This window comes from Wickerhamomyces ciferrii, contig 00256 (genome assembly GCF_000313485.1).
Source record: "Wickerhamomyces ciferrii WGS project CAIF00000000 data, strain NRRL Y-1031 F-60-10, contig 00256, whole genome shotgun sequence".
Taxonomy (NCBI): Eukaryota; Fungi; Ascomycota; class Saccharomycetes; order Phaffomycetales; family Wickerhamomycetaceae; genus Hansenula; species Hansenula ciferrii.
Window position 1 is genome coordinate 1 of NW_011887484.1, and position 15,413 is coordinate 15,413.

Sequence of the window (15,413 nt, forward strand, 5' to 3'; positions counted from 1 at the left end):
AAGTTGTTGATGAACATTTATGATTAACCAAAACTCGTTCATTAGAATTAGACTCTAATTTACAACCAGAGTAAATAAGAACACACAAATTGGTTGTATAGTGTAGTGGTTATCACTTTCGGTTTTGATCCGGACAACCCCGGTTCGAATCCGGGTACGACCTTCTTTTTTGCTTTTGGTGTAAAAACCCGGGGTTTTTTTTGATTTCACTATAATGAAGCTTCTTTTAGATGATAATTTTGTTGGTGATTCCTTTACCAATGTTATTAAGACAGTTCCCCCCACTAAATCATGCTTATAAGTTGTGATTTTCGGTGTTTAAATCAGTAATATTGTGACGAAAAAACAATAAATGTTGTTCCTACCACACGCAAGCACCTTCCTAATTCATCAAATAGTCATCAAAATAGTCGTATTAAATAACTTATAAAGTACGACAGTACGACGTTTAAATTAAATTAATTTTGATGAACTCGTTCATCTTTTAATTTCTAAGCATTGACTTACCATGTTAGAAACTTGAACTAGACATTTTACATTGGATTCAGAAAAGAAGCTTGTGGTGGTAAATTGGAAGACAAGGATGGTTTTAAATAATAATAAAGGGTCCTCAGTTGCAGGTAAAGAAGGTAAAATAAAAAGAACAAGATCAAGGTTTGGTTGTCATAATTGTAAACGATTAAAAGTTAAATGTGATGAAACAAAACCTTCATGTCTGTTATGTCAGAAATCAAACAAGAAATGTGATTATTCAGTTCAGCTCACTTGGGGTGGTAGGCCATATAAGAAGAAGAAAGTTAATGGGTATGGATTTGCTACTGTTGATACTTTTACAAAAGATCAAGGAATTAAGACATCAGATTCAACTCTATTGAGTTCAAAGGATGGGAAATTAAATAATAATAATAATTATGGTCAAATAACACTTGATTTTTCAGATAAACCAATATCGACTGAAGTCTCAAACAATAAAATAAGTCCAGTTACCCCGGATAGTATTACAAATATTAAAACTCCAGATCAAATATTTGATTATGATAATACTCATATTGAAAATCAATTTGATTTTAATCCTGATTTGTTAGTATTTCAAAGTTCTGGTGCTATTAATACTTTGGATTTTGAGAATTCTAAAGTATTTGAAGAAATGCAAACAACAAATGTGGCAGCTAAAGACTTTTTAAATGATTTTATATTACCAGATTTAGATGTTTTAACAAATGACCTTCAATCTTCAACTTATTTAACTGAATTAAATCCAAGAATTCAAGAACTAGAACAAAATCATGAAAATTTAATTGATGAAGAAAGTTTAATGTCTAGAAATATGTTTTCAAATATATCACAATCTTCTTCTTCAAATACAAATTTAACTAACTATAAGTTCTCTGATGAATTAACAGAAGAAGAGAAAAAATTATTAACAGGATTTGAATTTGTTCCATATTCATTTCTTCCATTACCTGATATGCTTTTAAAAGCACCATATTTTAGAGAAAATTTCCATATATTTGTGGAAATTGTATCAGTTACAATTGTTGTTGCTCCACCTGTGATTTATGAAAATAATCCAGTTAAAAAAATTCTTCCTCAAATGGCTTTATCATCATATTCAGATGGTATGCTTGCCCTATTGGTTGCTACTGGGATAATGCAAAGTTGTGTTTATCGTGGTGAACAACATCCCAAAGGTATAGTTAATATGTTATTAAGGAAATCTTTAAATGATTTATATAATCGTCTTACAGATGTTAATGAAGCAAATTCAGATTATACATTAGCTTTAGTTATGATGTTGGCATGTTTTGAATCAATTTTTAGTGAATGTAAAGATTGGAGATCTCATCATAATGGTGCTAAAAATATTATATTGGCAAGAGGAATTATAAAAACTCGGAAGGATGAATTAAATAATAATAAGAATAATAATAAGATTAATAAAAAATTTGTTACATTAGGTCCTGGTGATGAAAATGATATTGTGTTTTTCCTTGCTCGTTGGTTTGCTTATGTTGATGTTATTGGTTCATTATCTTCATCATTAAAATTTTCAACACCTACTGAACAAGATAATCAATTATTATGGGAAGCTCATGATATTACTAAGAAAGATATCTTAGAATTAAAAGATATTGATCCATTATCTGGTTTAGATTATAGATTATTAAGTCATCTTTCCAAAATTTTATCATTAGTTAAAGAACGTGAATCTTTTCATAAAGGAAAGCAAAATGCCATATCAGAAGAACCATCAATAACAGAACGAGCGTTAGAAGTTAAAGAAGATTTATTAGAATGTCTTGAAACTTTTGAAAATGAACGAAACAAGGTCATAGAACAAGTTATCATAAGACAAGACCCTGCTAAATTAATTAAATTAAAAGGATATGAAACAATGAGAGCTGTTAATAGAGCACTTATCTATGCAGGTGTAATACAACTTTATAGAAGAGTTTTATTAGTTTCAAGAAATTCTAAATTAGTTCAAAAATTGATTAAAGATATAACTGAAATTTTGAGGACAAAAGTTGAAAGAGATACTCCATCATCATTTTGTACAATATTTGCATTAATTACAGCAGGATGTGATGCAATTGATGAAGATACAAGATTTTTCTATTCAGATAGAGTTTATTCAATGGGTGAACGAGGGTTTAGATTTGGTTATGAAGCTCATAAAGTTATGCTGGAAAGTTGGAGTACAGGTAAATTTTGGATTGATATTATAACTGAAAGAAATATTGATTTTGGATTTTTTTAATATAATATTCCCAGTAATGTTTTATAAAATATATAGAATTATAAATTCAAATTATATAATAAATATTTATTAATGCTTAACGTTAAAATGCTAAATAATCTATAAATTCAATTGTAAAAAATCATGGTTTAATAATTCATCAGCTGAATACCTTTCTTCAATATCCCAATTTAAAGCCTTCATTAAAAAATCATTGAAAGTTTCATGCTTAGTTAAAAAAGGTGCCTTAATCTTTGTATTATCATTAATAATATTATCATAATCAATAAAGTTCCCATCATCATCAAATTTTGTAAAAATTAAAGCTTTTAAATCAATAAATTTCAAATTTTTTCTTTTATTAACAGAACCAAATTTATTTAATTCATACCTATATCTCAAAATTAATCTTGAATCTGGAGATCCCATAGTTTTTATAATTAAATTTAATAAATCAAGTTCATCTTTTGCTGGAAACATTGGATTCCCCATATATAATTCCCAAATCATAACTGCAAATGACCAAATATCAATTTTTTCATTATATCTACAACCTAATACAATTTCTGGTGATCTATAAAACCTTGATTGAATATAAGGATAAGAAACATCACCAATGGAGCAAGAAGTACCAAAATCAATAATTTTCAAATCAAGGGAATTTGTTGATATAAGCATTATATTTTCTGGTTTTAAATCAGCATGAATTATCCCCTGTTGATGTAAAAATTTCAAACCTTGCAAGATATCTTTAGACCATTTTTGTAAAATATTTAATTCAAATGATTTAAAATTTGTTGATTCTAAACAATCATAAAGATTTACACTTAATAATTCAGTTATGATACAAATATGTGATCTAAAATTAAAATGACCAAAATAATTTAAACTTTGCTTATTGGGTATTAATTTTTTCAAAACTTTAATTTCATTAATACATTGTAATGATAATTCTAAATCATTCTTCATGATTTTTATTGATAAGATTTTACCACTTTTATGATCAAAACATTTAACAACATTCCCAAATGAACCTTTCCCTAATGAACCTAAGATTTGATAACGATATTGTAGATGATCATTTTTATCCAGAATTAAATTTTTATCTAAATCATCAAACCCAAAATTTTTATTAAATGAAGAATTTGTCAATATTGGGATTTTGGACCTTATTAAAGGTTTTGAAGTTTTGGATTTATTTATATAATAAACTTTACCAATTTTGGATAATTCAGCTTTTTCATATGAAGATAATGAATTGAAATCAATAATTGAAGAATTTTTAGTTATTTGATCATTATTATTCATTAATAAATTTTTTGTCTTGTCAAAATTATATAAACAATTTGATAATTCTTGAATTGTGGATATTCTTTTGAAAATTGGTGGTTTATTTGTCAATTGAGGTTTTCTTGATGATATTATTCTTTTAGAAGTTGTTAAAGGTGGTTTTAATTGATTTTTAAATTCATTTTGTGGTTGATTAATATGATTTAAATCAGTATTAACACTAAATGATTTTCTAAAATTATTTGGAATTTTTGGAATTGAATCTTGTCTTTTCCTTATGAATAATTTTTGATTTTCTTTATTTTCTTGAGATGAAATCTGTTCTTGTTGATTATTTATTGATGGATATCTTGAATATCCATTAAATTTTTGATTTGAAACACTTCGTATTTTATTAAGATTTTTTGGATTTGAATTATTTTGTGATAAATTTGAATAAGTTGTAGATTTTGATAGTTTATTACTATTATTATTTGCTTTTAGATCAGCTGATGCAGTAGAACGAGTTAATCTTGAAAATAAATTTGAAGAATTTGATTTAGAATTTTCTTTTAATGGTGATAAATTTGATGAATTTTTTAATGGATTCTTTGATGTATTATTTGATACATTATTTGACTTCAAGTGATTTGTATGATCTAAACTTATAGATCTAGTTGAATAAGATTTTAATTTTGGCTCAAATGAAGAATTTCTCTTTATTGGTGAAGATTTTATTTTATTCTTTACTGGAGATGAAGAAGCTTCAAGTCTTTTTTTCAAAAGTAATGAAGTTCTATTACCTAATTGTTGAGGAGATGGAGTTGAATTAATGGTTTTACCTATACCTGGTGAATGTGTTTCCATCTTGTGATTAGTTATTGGGGTTGAATTTGTTGAAGTTGTTGTTGATGATGTATATAATGAGATTGGAGATATTCCCTGAGGACCAATTTTGGATGATAATGAATTATTGGGGTTAGAATTCCTTGGTTTTAAAGGGGTATCAAGGGTTAATGAAGATAATTGATTTGATAATTTAGTTATAGTGGAGGGAGGAGTATTTGAATTAAATTTTTGAGGTGTATTATAATTTTGAATTATTGGAGTTGATCCTTCATTTATTATTGAGCCAGAATGTAAAGGGGATGATGTGATTCTTGGGATTGAAGATTTCTTTACCGACCCATAAACTTTGTCATCGATTATTTCAATTGGTGTAGATACTTGTCTATCTTTTATTGGAATTTTAGAAGTATTGTTGTTGATCTTCTGAGTATAGTTCAATTGATGTTTTTGAGATCGCCGTTGTTTAGGTAATTCTAGTGGTACTTGTTCAGGTATTTCCTTGGGTATTCTGCGGCTGTCCATAGTATATCCTCTCTATTATAAGACCCCTTTTACCTTTCTTTCCTCTTTCAATGCCAAAGTAAAACTTGATCACTTCATAGTATTTCATTATTTGATGTTTTGATTTGGAACTGGTTAAGGGACACATTTAGTTTGGTTCTTTCGCGAATTTTGATTTTTTAAAGAGGACTCTGGATTTACTAGTAAAAGAATCAAAAGTATCAAAAGTACCAAAAAGTATCAAAAAGAGACCAGAAGGTATCAGGAGATCAAGAATACAATATATCATATGATCCAATTAAACCAACTAAACACAAGAGATATACTACTACTAGCACAACTAAGTGAACAACATGGAATTGATAATTATAAACAAGTCCATGAAGAATTATATGACCATCCAGTATGGAAATTATCCCATAATAGATTAAATAAGAATGAATTATTATTAAACCCAAATGATACCCAATCTTTAATTGATCAATTGATTGAAAAACATGAAGATTTACCAATTGTTGAGATTTGTGAATATTATTATGATGTTCGTTTAAAAGAATTGGAAAGTGAAATCCAGGAGAATAAAGAATTGTTTCATTTAGTTAAATCAGAGGTATAAAGAGATGAAGATGATACAATTATTGAAAATATAACCAAAAGATCGAGTGTATACAGGTCCAGATATTGTGAGTCAATGAACTACTATAGAGTAACAGTGATAGTCCTATAGTTTACTACACTCCTCAGCTATATATACACTACAAGTACCATTTATAATATAATATAATATGTATTAAGTTTCTAAGTATAAATCCGAGCCATTGGTTCCTAACAACCACCAACCAAGCAGCCAATACTAAAGGTATCCAGTCTCATTATGGATCCGTTGTATAGCAACCAGCAACTAATGATGATGATGTAGCAGTGCAACAACTGCAGATTTAAACCCAGTGATCTCTCGTAAAGTGATGAGAGAATTTAGATTTAGTCCCACAGTTGATTGTGGGTTTGTGGTTTTCATGAGTTAATCATGATTGTGTTTTTATATGCACTCATGATATTCGCGCATATAATATTTTTGTACTTTTGTATGTACAATATGAGAATTTTTTGTAGCTTTAATTCTCATTTAAACAACTCAATTGTTGTTTAATTGATTCATTCATTGAGAATCGAACCAAGGGTGTTGCCATGTTGTCTCTGTGGTCTTTGTGCTCCATGGACACTGTACCAACTAGGACATACTCACCCTTGGTTAATATTACTTGTATTTGAGTTGTATATGTGGTGTATGTGTAATATTATAGTGTATTATGTAAGCATGATATTTTCCAACGCGTATTGATCTGTTAAATTAACGAGTTACAATTATAGTTATAGAAACACTTATAGATCACATAAATAAGTCATATTACTTTTACTGAAAGGACATAATATAGTAAATGTTAATGAAGTTAATTAAATACGTACGTCAAAATTTGACACAATTTAAACTTCATGAAATAATGATCGCGGCCACACATGAGTATTATTTCTGAACAAGCAATGTTCTACATGATCTATAACTTAAATTTATGATTTATTGATCAGATTCTCATTGCTAATTTCACCTTTCAATAATTTTCTCAAATTTTATATAACTATATATAAATGATCATTTCCACTAGAACATTTCTAGCTCATATTGATCATATTTCATGAATTACTTTTCGACATATTCATTGAATTCTCCTTTCCACTAAATGATACTTATCGATATTGTTGCGGTACTATAGCGGATACATCGACAAAACCTGGATAAACATTCGAGAGGTCATGTCACCAGAGATCAAAAAGTCTTGATGATCAGGTATACTTGTTTGCAATTTGCATGCACAATGCACAGTGCATCAAGTATGCTTCCAGACACTTCTCTTTATGAGAGGTGAATGGGCCTTATAATTTTTGATTTTTTCTTCTCCTTGTCCTTGTGACTTGGATATTCCTTTAAATGTTCGTGATTAGTGATTGATGTGAGTGTGTCTTGTGATTTATTTGAACAGCTTTTCCCACAAAGTGACTGAGAGGAATCCTGGTCTTTTACTACCGAATTGGTAGTCAATTGTTGCAAAGTTGTTTGAACATGGAATATTCAAAAATAACCTTATAATATTGAAAATTAAACACGAACGTAGAGATCAAAGTAACTGTGATTTCAATACATAACAATTCCTATTCTTGTTAAACCGTACTACTACTTATTACTCGTGTAATTGCATAGATAATGTACTTTCCCGCATGTGTCCGACAAAACCTAACCAATTCAGAGAACCATAAGCCAATTTGTGTTTTATATAACGTAAACCATCGAAATTCATGAATTATCTTATTATACAGACCCTTATCGATCAAAACCCTTAAATCCATGTTTATCAATATGTGTTCACACTGTGTACAAGGCCTGTGCGTTGAAATTTGGCATATTATATGTTTTATCTCCATAAACTCCATGAGTTGAAAATTTTGTTAGTATTTTTTGTCAAATATGCAAAACATTATAACTATAAAGATTCAACTAACCCCGTTAATTGCTTGTGAATTGGTATAACATATATCATATAGGTTGAATTTTATTGTTTTATTAAGATGATATGCCATGTTGAACGCATATACTTGATCTGCAGATTCTTGAATTCTAACTGTCCAGGGTTGAGTGATTGAGTATTTAAAGAGAAGACAAGTCGCCCTGTTTTATAGGATATTCCAAGATGTTTGAATTAGTGGTTAATTAGGGCATTAATATGTCACATAGTCATTTTTCAAAACTTGAAATTTTCATTAGAAATACTGTTTTTGGGCGAGTTATTTATTTCATAACTAATGGTAAATATTTCAAGCATACAGAAGAATATAATGATTATCAAATCCCATTAAAATACTTAAATTTCCAAACAAATGAACCAATAATAGTTGATTGGGATCATGAGAATGATCCACAAAACCCACAAAATTGGTCCCTACCTTTGAAATTACTCTTTATATTCTTAAATTCACTCATTTGTTTAACAGTTTATATAGCTTCAGCTATTTATACACCAGGTTTAGAACAAATTCAAAATGATTTAAACATTTCATCAACTTTAGCAACATTGCCTTTAACTTTATTTGTTATTGGATATGGTATTGGTCCATTAATATTTGGTCCATTAACTGAAAATGCCAAAATTGGTAAAATGCCAATTTATTTAGGTACAATTTTAATGTTTATTATATTACAAATTCCTACAGCATTAGTACAAAACATTACAGGGTTTTGTACATTAAGATTTATAACTGGTATATTTGTTGCTGCTCCTATAGGTGTTGGACCTGCTGCTTTTTCTGATGTTCTTTCAATGGCTTATGTTCCATTTGCTATATCATTTTGGTCTGTTTTTGCAGTTTCTGGTCCGGCTTTAGGTCCTTTAATTGGTGCTATTTTAACTGTTAAGGATAATTGGAGATGGAGTTTTTGGTTTCTATTAATTTTAAATGGGATTGGATTGGGTGTAATGATTGTGTTTTTCCCTGAATCTTCTTCAAAAACTCTTTTATACAAGAAGGCATGCATTTTAAGGAAGAAAACTGGGAATGAAAAAATTATATCTTTAGGTGAGATTGAATTGATGAATATGAATACAAAAGAAGTGATTATTGATACATTATGGAGACCTTTTGAAATAACAATTAAAGAACCAGTTGTATTATTGATTCATATTTATATTTCATTAATTTATGCAATTATGTATATATGGTTTGAAGCATTTCCTATTGTTTTCTTTCAAACTAAACATTTTACATTAGTTACAATGGGTGTTAGTTATATTGGAATTTTTGTTGGTTGTGTATTGGGGAATTTTATTTATGTGCCATGGACTTTTAAACATTTTACTAGGCCAATATTGAATGGTGAATTAGTTAATCCTGAAGTTTTTTTACCATTAACAATCATGGGATCAATTATAATGCCTATAGGTGTATTCATATTTGGTTGGACTTCATCACCTGAGATAAATTGGTTTCCACCAATCTTAGGAGCTACATTATTTGTTTTTGGTAATTATTTTGTTTTCCAAACATTATTTAATTATTTTAGTATGTCATTTTATAGGTTTCTTCCTTCTGTTTTTTCAGGTAATGCAGCTATAAGATCCATATTTGGAGGTGTTTTCCCATTATTTGGGAATGCATTATTCATGAATACAGGATCTTCTGAGTTCCCAGTTGGATGGGGGTCAAGTATCTTGGGATTCTTGTGTGTTTTGATGATTGCAATACCTGTATTGTTTTATTTTAATGGACCTAAATTAAGAGCTAGATCTAAATATGCTGGGGATGGTGATATACAGCCAGAAGTAAAACCAGTATCAATACCTGATGAAAAGAAGTCAATATATAGTCAAGTCTAAGATCATCCTCATATTAAATAGTATACAAATGAATATAATATAAGTATATGATTACATAAGTCTAGCTATACTGATTACATAATCCACTTCCTCGGTATAATAAAATCAAAATAAAATCACAGCGGTTAATTTAAATTTTAAAAACATCCCCACATTAAATGAGATTCTTATAAAATGAAATGGAAAGCGCTTTGATTTGTTTACCAAATTTACTTTTCTATAATGGAATAATTCATCAACGCAATGTCAGTCAAATCAGTCAAATCATTGGGTTCATTCTACACAAAGAATAAGAACATCATACTCAAGGCTTCTTATGTGCTGCTTATATTCCTAAGTTTTACTAGTAATTCTAAACCAAATCAAAAAAACACACCAACTGATCAAGTTGGTGATAAAGATAATAAAGATAAAGATGATAAATACCAGGTCAAGACTGATAAGATTGCTCTCAAGAAGTTAGCTAAAGCTATATTACCAAATTTCAAATCACCAGTGTTGTTTTATTTCATCTTGCAACTTTTATTATTAGCAACAAGAGCTATATTAACTTTAAAAGTTGCCACTTTAGATGGGTTATTGGTGAGTTCAATGATTCGTAAGAAAACTAGTAACTTCCTTAAATTATTAGTTAAATGGATGTTGATTGGTATACCTGCTTCTTTAACAAATTCATTGTTAGACTTTACAACAAATCAATTATCTTTAAATATAAATAAAAATATTACTAGGGATTTAATGGAATTATATCTACCAACTGATGATAATAAAGAAGCCACTGCTACAAAGAAGAATCCAAATTATTATACAATGATTCATATGAATTTTAAAGAAAAAGTTAATGATCCAAATCAAAGAATTACCACAGACGTTAACAATTTATCTTCTTCATTAGCAAGTTTACCAAATCATATCTTGAAACCAACATTAGATTTAATTCTTTGCTCTTTTGAATTATCAAGATCTGGTTCACCTGAAGGTACGCTAGTATTAGGTTTGATTGCTCATATAACTTCATTAATCTTGAAGATTTTTTCACCAAATTTCACCAAAATTGCAATTGAACGTTCAAGATTAGAAGGTTTATTAAGATCTTTACATTCAAGAATTGTACTTTTCAGTGAAGAAATTGGATTCTTAAGAGGTTATCAAAGAGAATTAGATATCGTGGATAAATCTTACTATGAATTGGAAAAATTTACAAATTATGAAATTAAAGCAAGAGCTATATATGATACTGCAACAACATTTATTGTTAAATATACTTGGGGTGCTGCTGGATTAGTATTATGTTCAACTCCAATTTTCTTAAATAAATTTAATGGTATAATGGATCAAAATAGTTCAGCTACATTTGTTACAAATCGTCGTTTATTATTATCTGCTTCTTCTTCATTAGGTATGATTATTCGTTCAAGAAAAGAAGTTCAACAAGTTTTCGGTTATTTCAAGAGATTAAGTGAATTTAATAAAATTTTAGTTGATATTGATACTAAAAATCTAAAAAATATTAGTAATGATAATGTTGTTAAATATAATGATGATAAGATTGAATTTAAAAAAATTCCATTAATAACACCTGCAAATATTACTTTAGCAAAATCATTATCTTTTGTTATAAATCATGGTGAACATTTATTAATTGCTGGACCAAATGGATGTGGTAAATCTTCATTATTTAGAATTTTAGGTGGATTATGGCCAGTTCAAGGTGAAGGTGAATTAACTATCCCACATTTTGAAAATATGTTTTATTTACCACAAAGAGCTTATTTAAGTAAATCTTCATTAAAAGATCAAATTATTTATCCAAGTACTGATTATAAATATGATACAAATAAGGAACTTTATGAAATTTTAAAAATTTTAGATTTAAATTTCTTAATTAATTAAGAAAATATAACTTTAGAATTATCAAGAAATCCACAATTGGAAATTAATCAAATTGATCCATTCTCCACTATAAGAAATTGGCCAGAAGAATTATCAATTGGTGTTCAACAAAGATTAGCAATGGCAAGATTATATTATCATAAACCAAAATTTGCCGTTTTAGATGAATGTACATCTGCTGTTTCCCCTAAAATGGAACAATTAATGTATTCACATGCTCAATCATTGGGAATTTCAATTTTATCAGTTGCTCATAGATCTTCATTATGGCATTTCCATACTCATATATTAAAATTTAGAGGTGATGGAACTTATTCTTTCACTAAATTAAATGCAGAAGAAAGATTAAATTGGGAAAATGAATTAATTGAATTAAATAAATTCTTGAGAGATGTACCTAATTTAGAATCAAGATTAAAAGATTTAAAAATTGCTCAAGAATCTCAAGAATTTAAACGTTCACAATCTCAAATTAGTATGAAGAAGTTACCAGTTCAACAGATTGCAAATTGATTAATTGATGTGATTACTATATATTATATATTTATTGTTTATGAAGTTATTTATGAAGTTATTTATTGTTTATTAGATTGTAGATACAAACTTCAAACTATTTGGATATTTGATATTTCATCTATAGTTTATAACTTGGTGTTTGGATGTGCTTTTGAAATCCTGCCCTAATAATTATATCAATTTTCGCGAAGAATTTTGATTTTTTTGATTTTTTCAACGAGTACAAAATAATTTTTTTAAACTTTGTTTTCAATTCTTTACCAAACTCTTAATCAAGATTAACAACAAACAAAAGTGTAAGTTTATTTGGAACTATATACATCAAAGTTTAAATTTTTATGATGATACAACTTATTTATGCATAGTTCAACTGATCATACTTGAAGATAAACATAACCATCGTCTTTCGCTCCTATCTGATTTTAATTAAAACTTTTGATGTTATTCTTATAACAAAGGAATCTTTAAATTAACATGAAATTTTAGTTATTTATCGTATATTATATTGTATTGTATATCTAAATAAACATTGTATTGTCATTATTCATTATATCTTTTTAGGCTTCTTCTTCTTCTGGTTTTAAAGCATACATTCTAACTTTAAATAATTCTTTTGGTAAACCTTTTTGTAAATCTGTTGAAATTAATTTTAATCCAACTTTTTTGAAAACTTTTTGAAAATTAACATTTGATCTTGTTATTGAACTATCTTCATCATCATAAACATCATCTAATGGTGCATTATTTTCTTTTATTATTATTGTACCATTTTTTTGTAATCCTTCTTTACATCTTATTAAAAATTTTATAAATTCTTCATCTGGTAAATGTCCAACACACCATTGACACCAAATAACCCAGTATTTCCCCTTTTCTGGTATCCAATCTTGCATCCCAATTGGATAAATCTCACCAATTTTCCCTTGTGATTTTAACTCTTGTAATTCAAATTCCATTTGTTTAACAAAAGGTTCAACAGGTTCAACTAAATCAACCACATCACAAACTTTATGTAACATATCTCTAGTAACACGACCAATACCAGCCCCAATATCAACACCTATTTTCCTTTGACCTTCTTCAGGAATCATTCTAGTTTTCAATTTACGTAGGAAAGTTAATGAACCAACAACATCTGCTTTTGGAACTGATGTGCTTTCACCATACCCACCAAGAACACCGTCTACTGTGGCTGGGATTGAAGTCCAATAGTCTATGGCCTGTTCATAGTCTATCAACGCGTCTGGTCTGTTGTCTGTCTTGTCTTCACTCATGGTAGCCTTTTCAGATCTTGATCAAAACAAGTCAAAACTGATCTTTTAAATAGTCAAATTTATTTTTTTCCGATGAGCTTATATGGCTGAGATTTCCTGTGATTACGTAATTTCTTATTGTGGAAATTAATCTCGAAAAATTGAAAAGTCGACGATGGGTATTAAATATAACCAGCAGCACCAAACAATAAAACATTCCCCAGTGATCACCTTTCCCTCCACTATTAACAACAAGATGAGTGGATGTATGTGCTGTGATATGTGATACTCTATGGTGGATGTCTTATACTAACCTTCTAGTTCGTCTTATTGATTTGGCTAAGCCTTTCTTACCTCTCCTTCCAGAGATTGAATTACCATTGGAACAACTAACCTTTGATGATAAGGTTATGTACACAATTGGTACTTCTTTCTTATACTTGCTTGCTCAATTACCAATCTTTGGTGCTTCCAAAACAACTAATGATCCAATCCATTGGTTACGTCCAGTTTTCGGGGCTGAACAAAATACTTTATTAGAATTTGGTGTTTTCCCAATTATATCAAGTGGATTAATTTTCCAAATCTTGTCAGGTTTAAAATTGATCAAGATTAATTTTAATAATAGATTAGATAGAGAATTATTTCAAACTTTACAAAAAGTTTTCGCAATTTTCCAATATGCTATTTTAACAAATATTTTCTTATTCACTGGTTATTATGGTTATAATTTAACTTTTTGGCAATATATCTTGATAAATTTCCAATTAATCGGTACTGGTTCAGTTTTCGTCTTTATTTCAGAAATTATTGATAAAGGTTATGGTTTTGGTTCAGGCTCATTAACTTTTATCACTATTAACATTTCTGCAAATTTCGTTACTGATATTATTGCATTAAATTCAGTCAAAACAACAAGAGGTTATGAATCAGTTGGTGCTTTAGTTAATTTGGTTAAAAATTTACGTAATAAACCATTTAAAAATGCCATTTTGGAATCATTTACAAGAAGTTATTTACCAAATTTAACTCAAGTTTATTTAACTATTGGAATTGTCTTGGTTTTAATTTATTTACAAAATTTTAGATTAGAATTACCAATTAGATCTAATAGAGTTAGATCTGTTTCAAATGTTTTCCCAATTAAATTATTATATACTGGTTCTTTACCTTTATTATTCTCATATGTTGTTTTATTTTATATTAATATCTTGGGTTATACTATTGTTAATTTAGTTTTCAAAAATGATTCAAATCAAATCATTGTTAAAATTTTGGGTCAATATATAACAACAGGTTTTAACTCAAATTTTATTGTGGAAAAACCTTCAATTTTATATTTTTTTTCACCATCAAAAAATTTATTTGAATCATTAATTTCTCCATTAAGAACTATAATCTTTTTTGCTACAATTTTAATAACTTCAACTTGGTTTGCAAACATTTGGTCATCAATCTCAGGTTCATCTCCAAAAGATTTAGCCATTCAATTCAAAGAACAAGGTATTTCAATTGCAGGTCGTAGAGATGTTTCAATTTCAAAAGAATTACAAAGAGTTATCCCAGTTGCTGCAGTTTCAGGTGCTGCTATCTTAGCAACAATTTCTGAAATTGGTGAACTATTTGGAACAAATGGTAAAAGTCCTGCTATAATTGTTGCTGTTGGTGCTGCTTTTGGGTTCTTGGAACTTATTGCAGCTGATTTCCAACAAGGTGGTGGTTCTCAAAATTTTGGTTCAATTTTTGGTCAATAAATTGAATAGTTCATCACTAAAATATTAAAAAAAAAGAATAAAAAGAATAAAAAATGGAATCATATATGAAAGTATGATTAGAAAAATAAATAAATAATATGAGTATATATTCTTTATGATTCTATATAACGTACGTCTCATATAGAAGCTCATAAAGTATTTATAATATTAATGATAATTGCTTTATCTGTTTTACTAATGTCTACAGTTGTAG

At 28.2% G+C, this 15,413-nt stretch overlaps 7 protein-coding genes across 7 annotated transcripts; 5 read left to right on the forward strand and 2 right to left on the reverse strand.

Annotated features, from left to right (window-relative positions):
• Positions 1–583: 583 nt before the first annotated feature.
• Positions 584–2,761, forward strand: BN7_6193 (Zn(II)2Cys6 transcription factor; the record flags this gene model as incomplete). The annotated part of the gene is made up of 1 exon (XM_011273220.1): positions 584–2,761. One exon carries the CDS (start codon positions 584–586, stop codon positions 2,759–2,761), a length of 2,178 nt encoding a protein of 725 aa, XP_011271522.1.
• A 99-nt stretch (positions 2,762–2,860) lies between these two features.
• On the reverse strand, positions 2,861–5,380 carry BN7_6194 (uncharacterized protein; the record flags this gene model as incomplete). The annotated part of the gene is made up of 1 exon (XM_011273221.1): positions 2,861–5,380. One exon carries the CDS (start codon positions 5,378–5,380, stop codon positions 2,861–2,863), a length of 2,520 nt encoding a protein of 839 aa, XP_011271523.1.
• Positions 5,381–5,648: 268 nt separating this feature from the next.
• BN7_6195 (uncharacterized protein) lies at positions 5,649–5,975 on the forward strand (the record flags this gene model as incomplete). Its single annotated transcript, XM_011273222.1, has 1 exon — positions 5,649–5,975. The coding sequence occupies one exon, from the start codon at positions 5,649–5,651 to the stop codon at positions 5,973–5,975; it is 327 nt and encodes a 108-aa protein (XP_011271524.1).
• A 2,161-nt stretch (positions 5,976–8,136) lies between these two features.
• Positions 8,137–9,783, forward strand: CHR4 (MFS transporter; the record flags this gene model as incomplete). The annotated part of the gene is made up of 1 exon (XM_011273223.1): positions 8,137–9,783. One exon carries the CDS (start codon positions 8,137–8,139, stop codon positions 9,781–9,783), a length of 1,647 nt encoding a protein of 548 aa, XP_011271525.1.
• A 243-nt stretch (positions 9,784–10,026) lies between these two features.
• PXA2 (ATP-binding cassette long-chain fatty acid transporter PXA2) lies at positions 10,027–12,189 on the forward strand (the record flags this gene model as incomplete). The annotated part of the gene is made up of 2 exons (XM_011273224.1): positions 10,027–11,596; positions 11,678–12,189. 2 exons carry the CDS (start codon positions 10,027–10,029, stop codon positions 12,187–12,189), a joined length of 2,082 nt encoding a protein of 693 aa, XP_011271526.1.
• Positions 12,190–12,749: 560 nt separating this feature from the next.
• On the reverse strand, positions 12,750–13,466 carry TAE1 (N-terminal protein methyltransferase; the record flags this gene model as incomplete). The annotated part of the gene is made up of 1 exon (XM_011273225.1): positions 12,750–13,466. One exon carries the CDS (start codon positions 13,464–13,466, stop codon positions 12,750–12,752), a length of 717 nt encoding a protein of 238 aa, XP_011271527.1.
• A 278-nt stretch (positions 13,467–13,744) lies between these two features.
• On the forward strand, positions 13,745–15,199 carry SSH1 (Ssh1p; the record flags this gene model as incomplete). The annotated part of the gene is made up of 1 exon (XM_011273226.1): positions 13,745–15,199. One exon carries the CDS (start codon positions 13,745–13,747, stop codon positions 15,197–15,199), a length of 1,455 nt encoding a protein of 484 aa, XP_011271528.1.
• Positions 15,200–15,413: the final 214 nt, after the last annotated feature.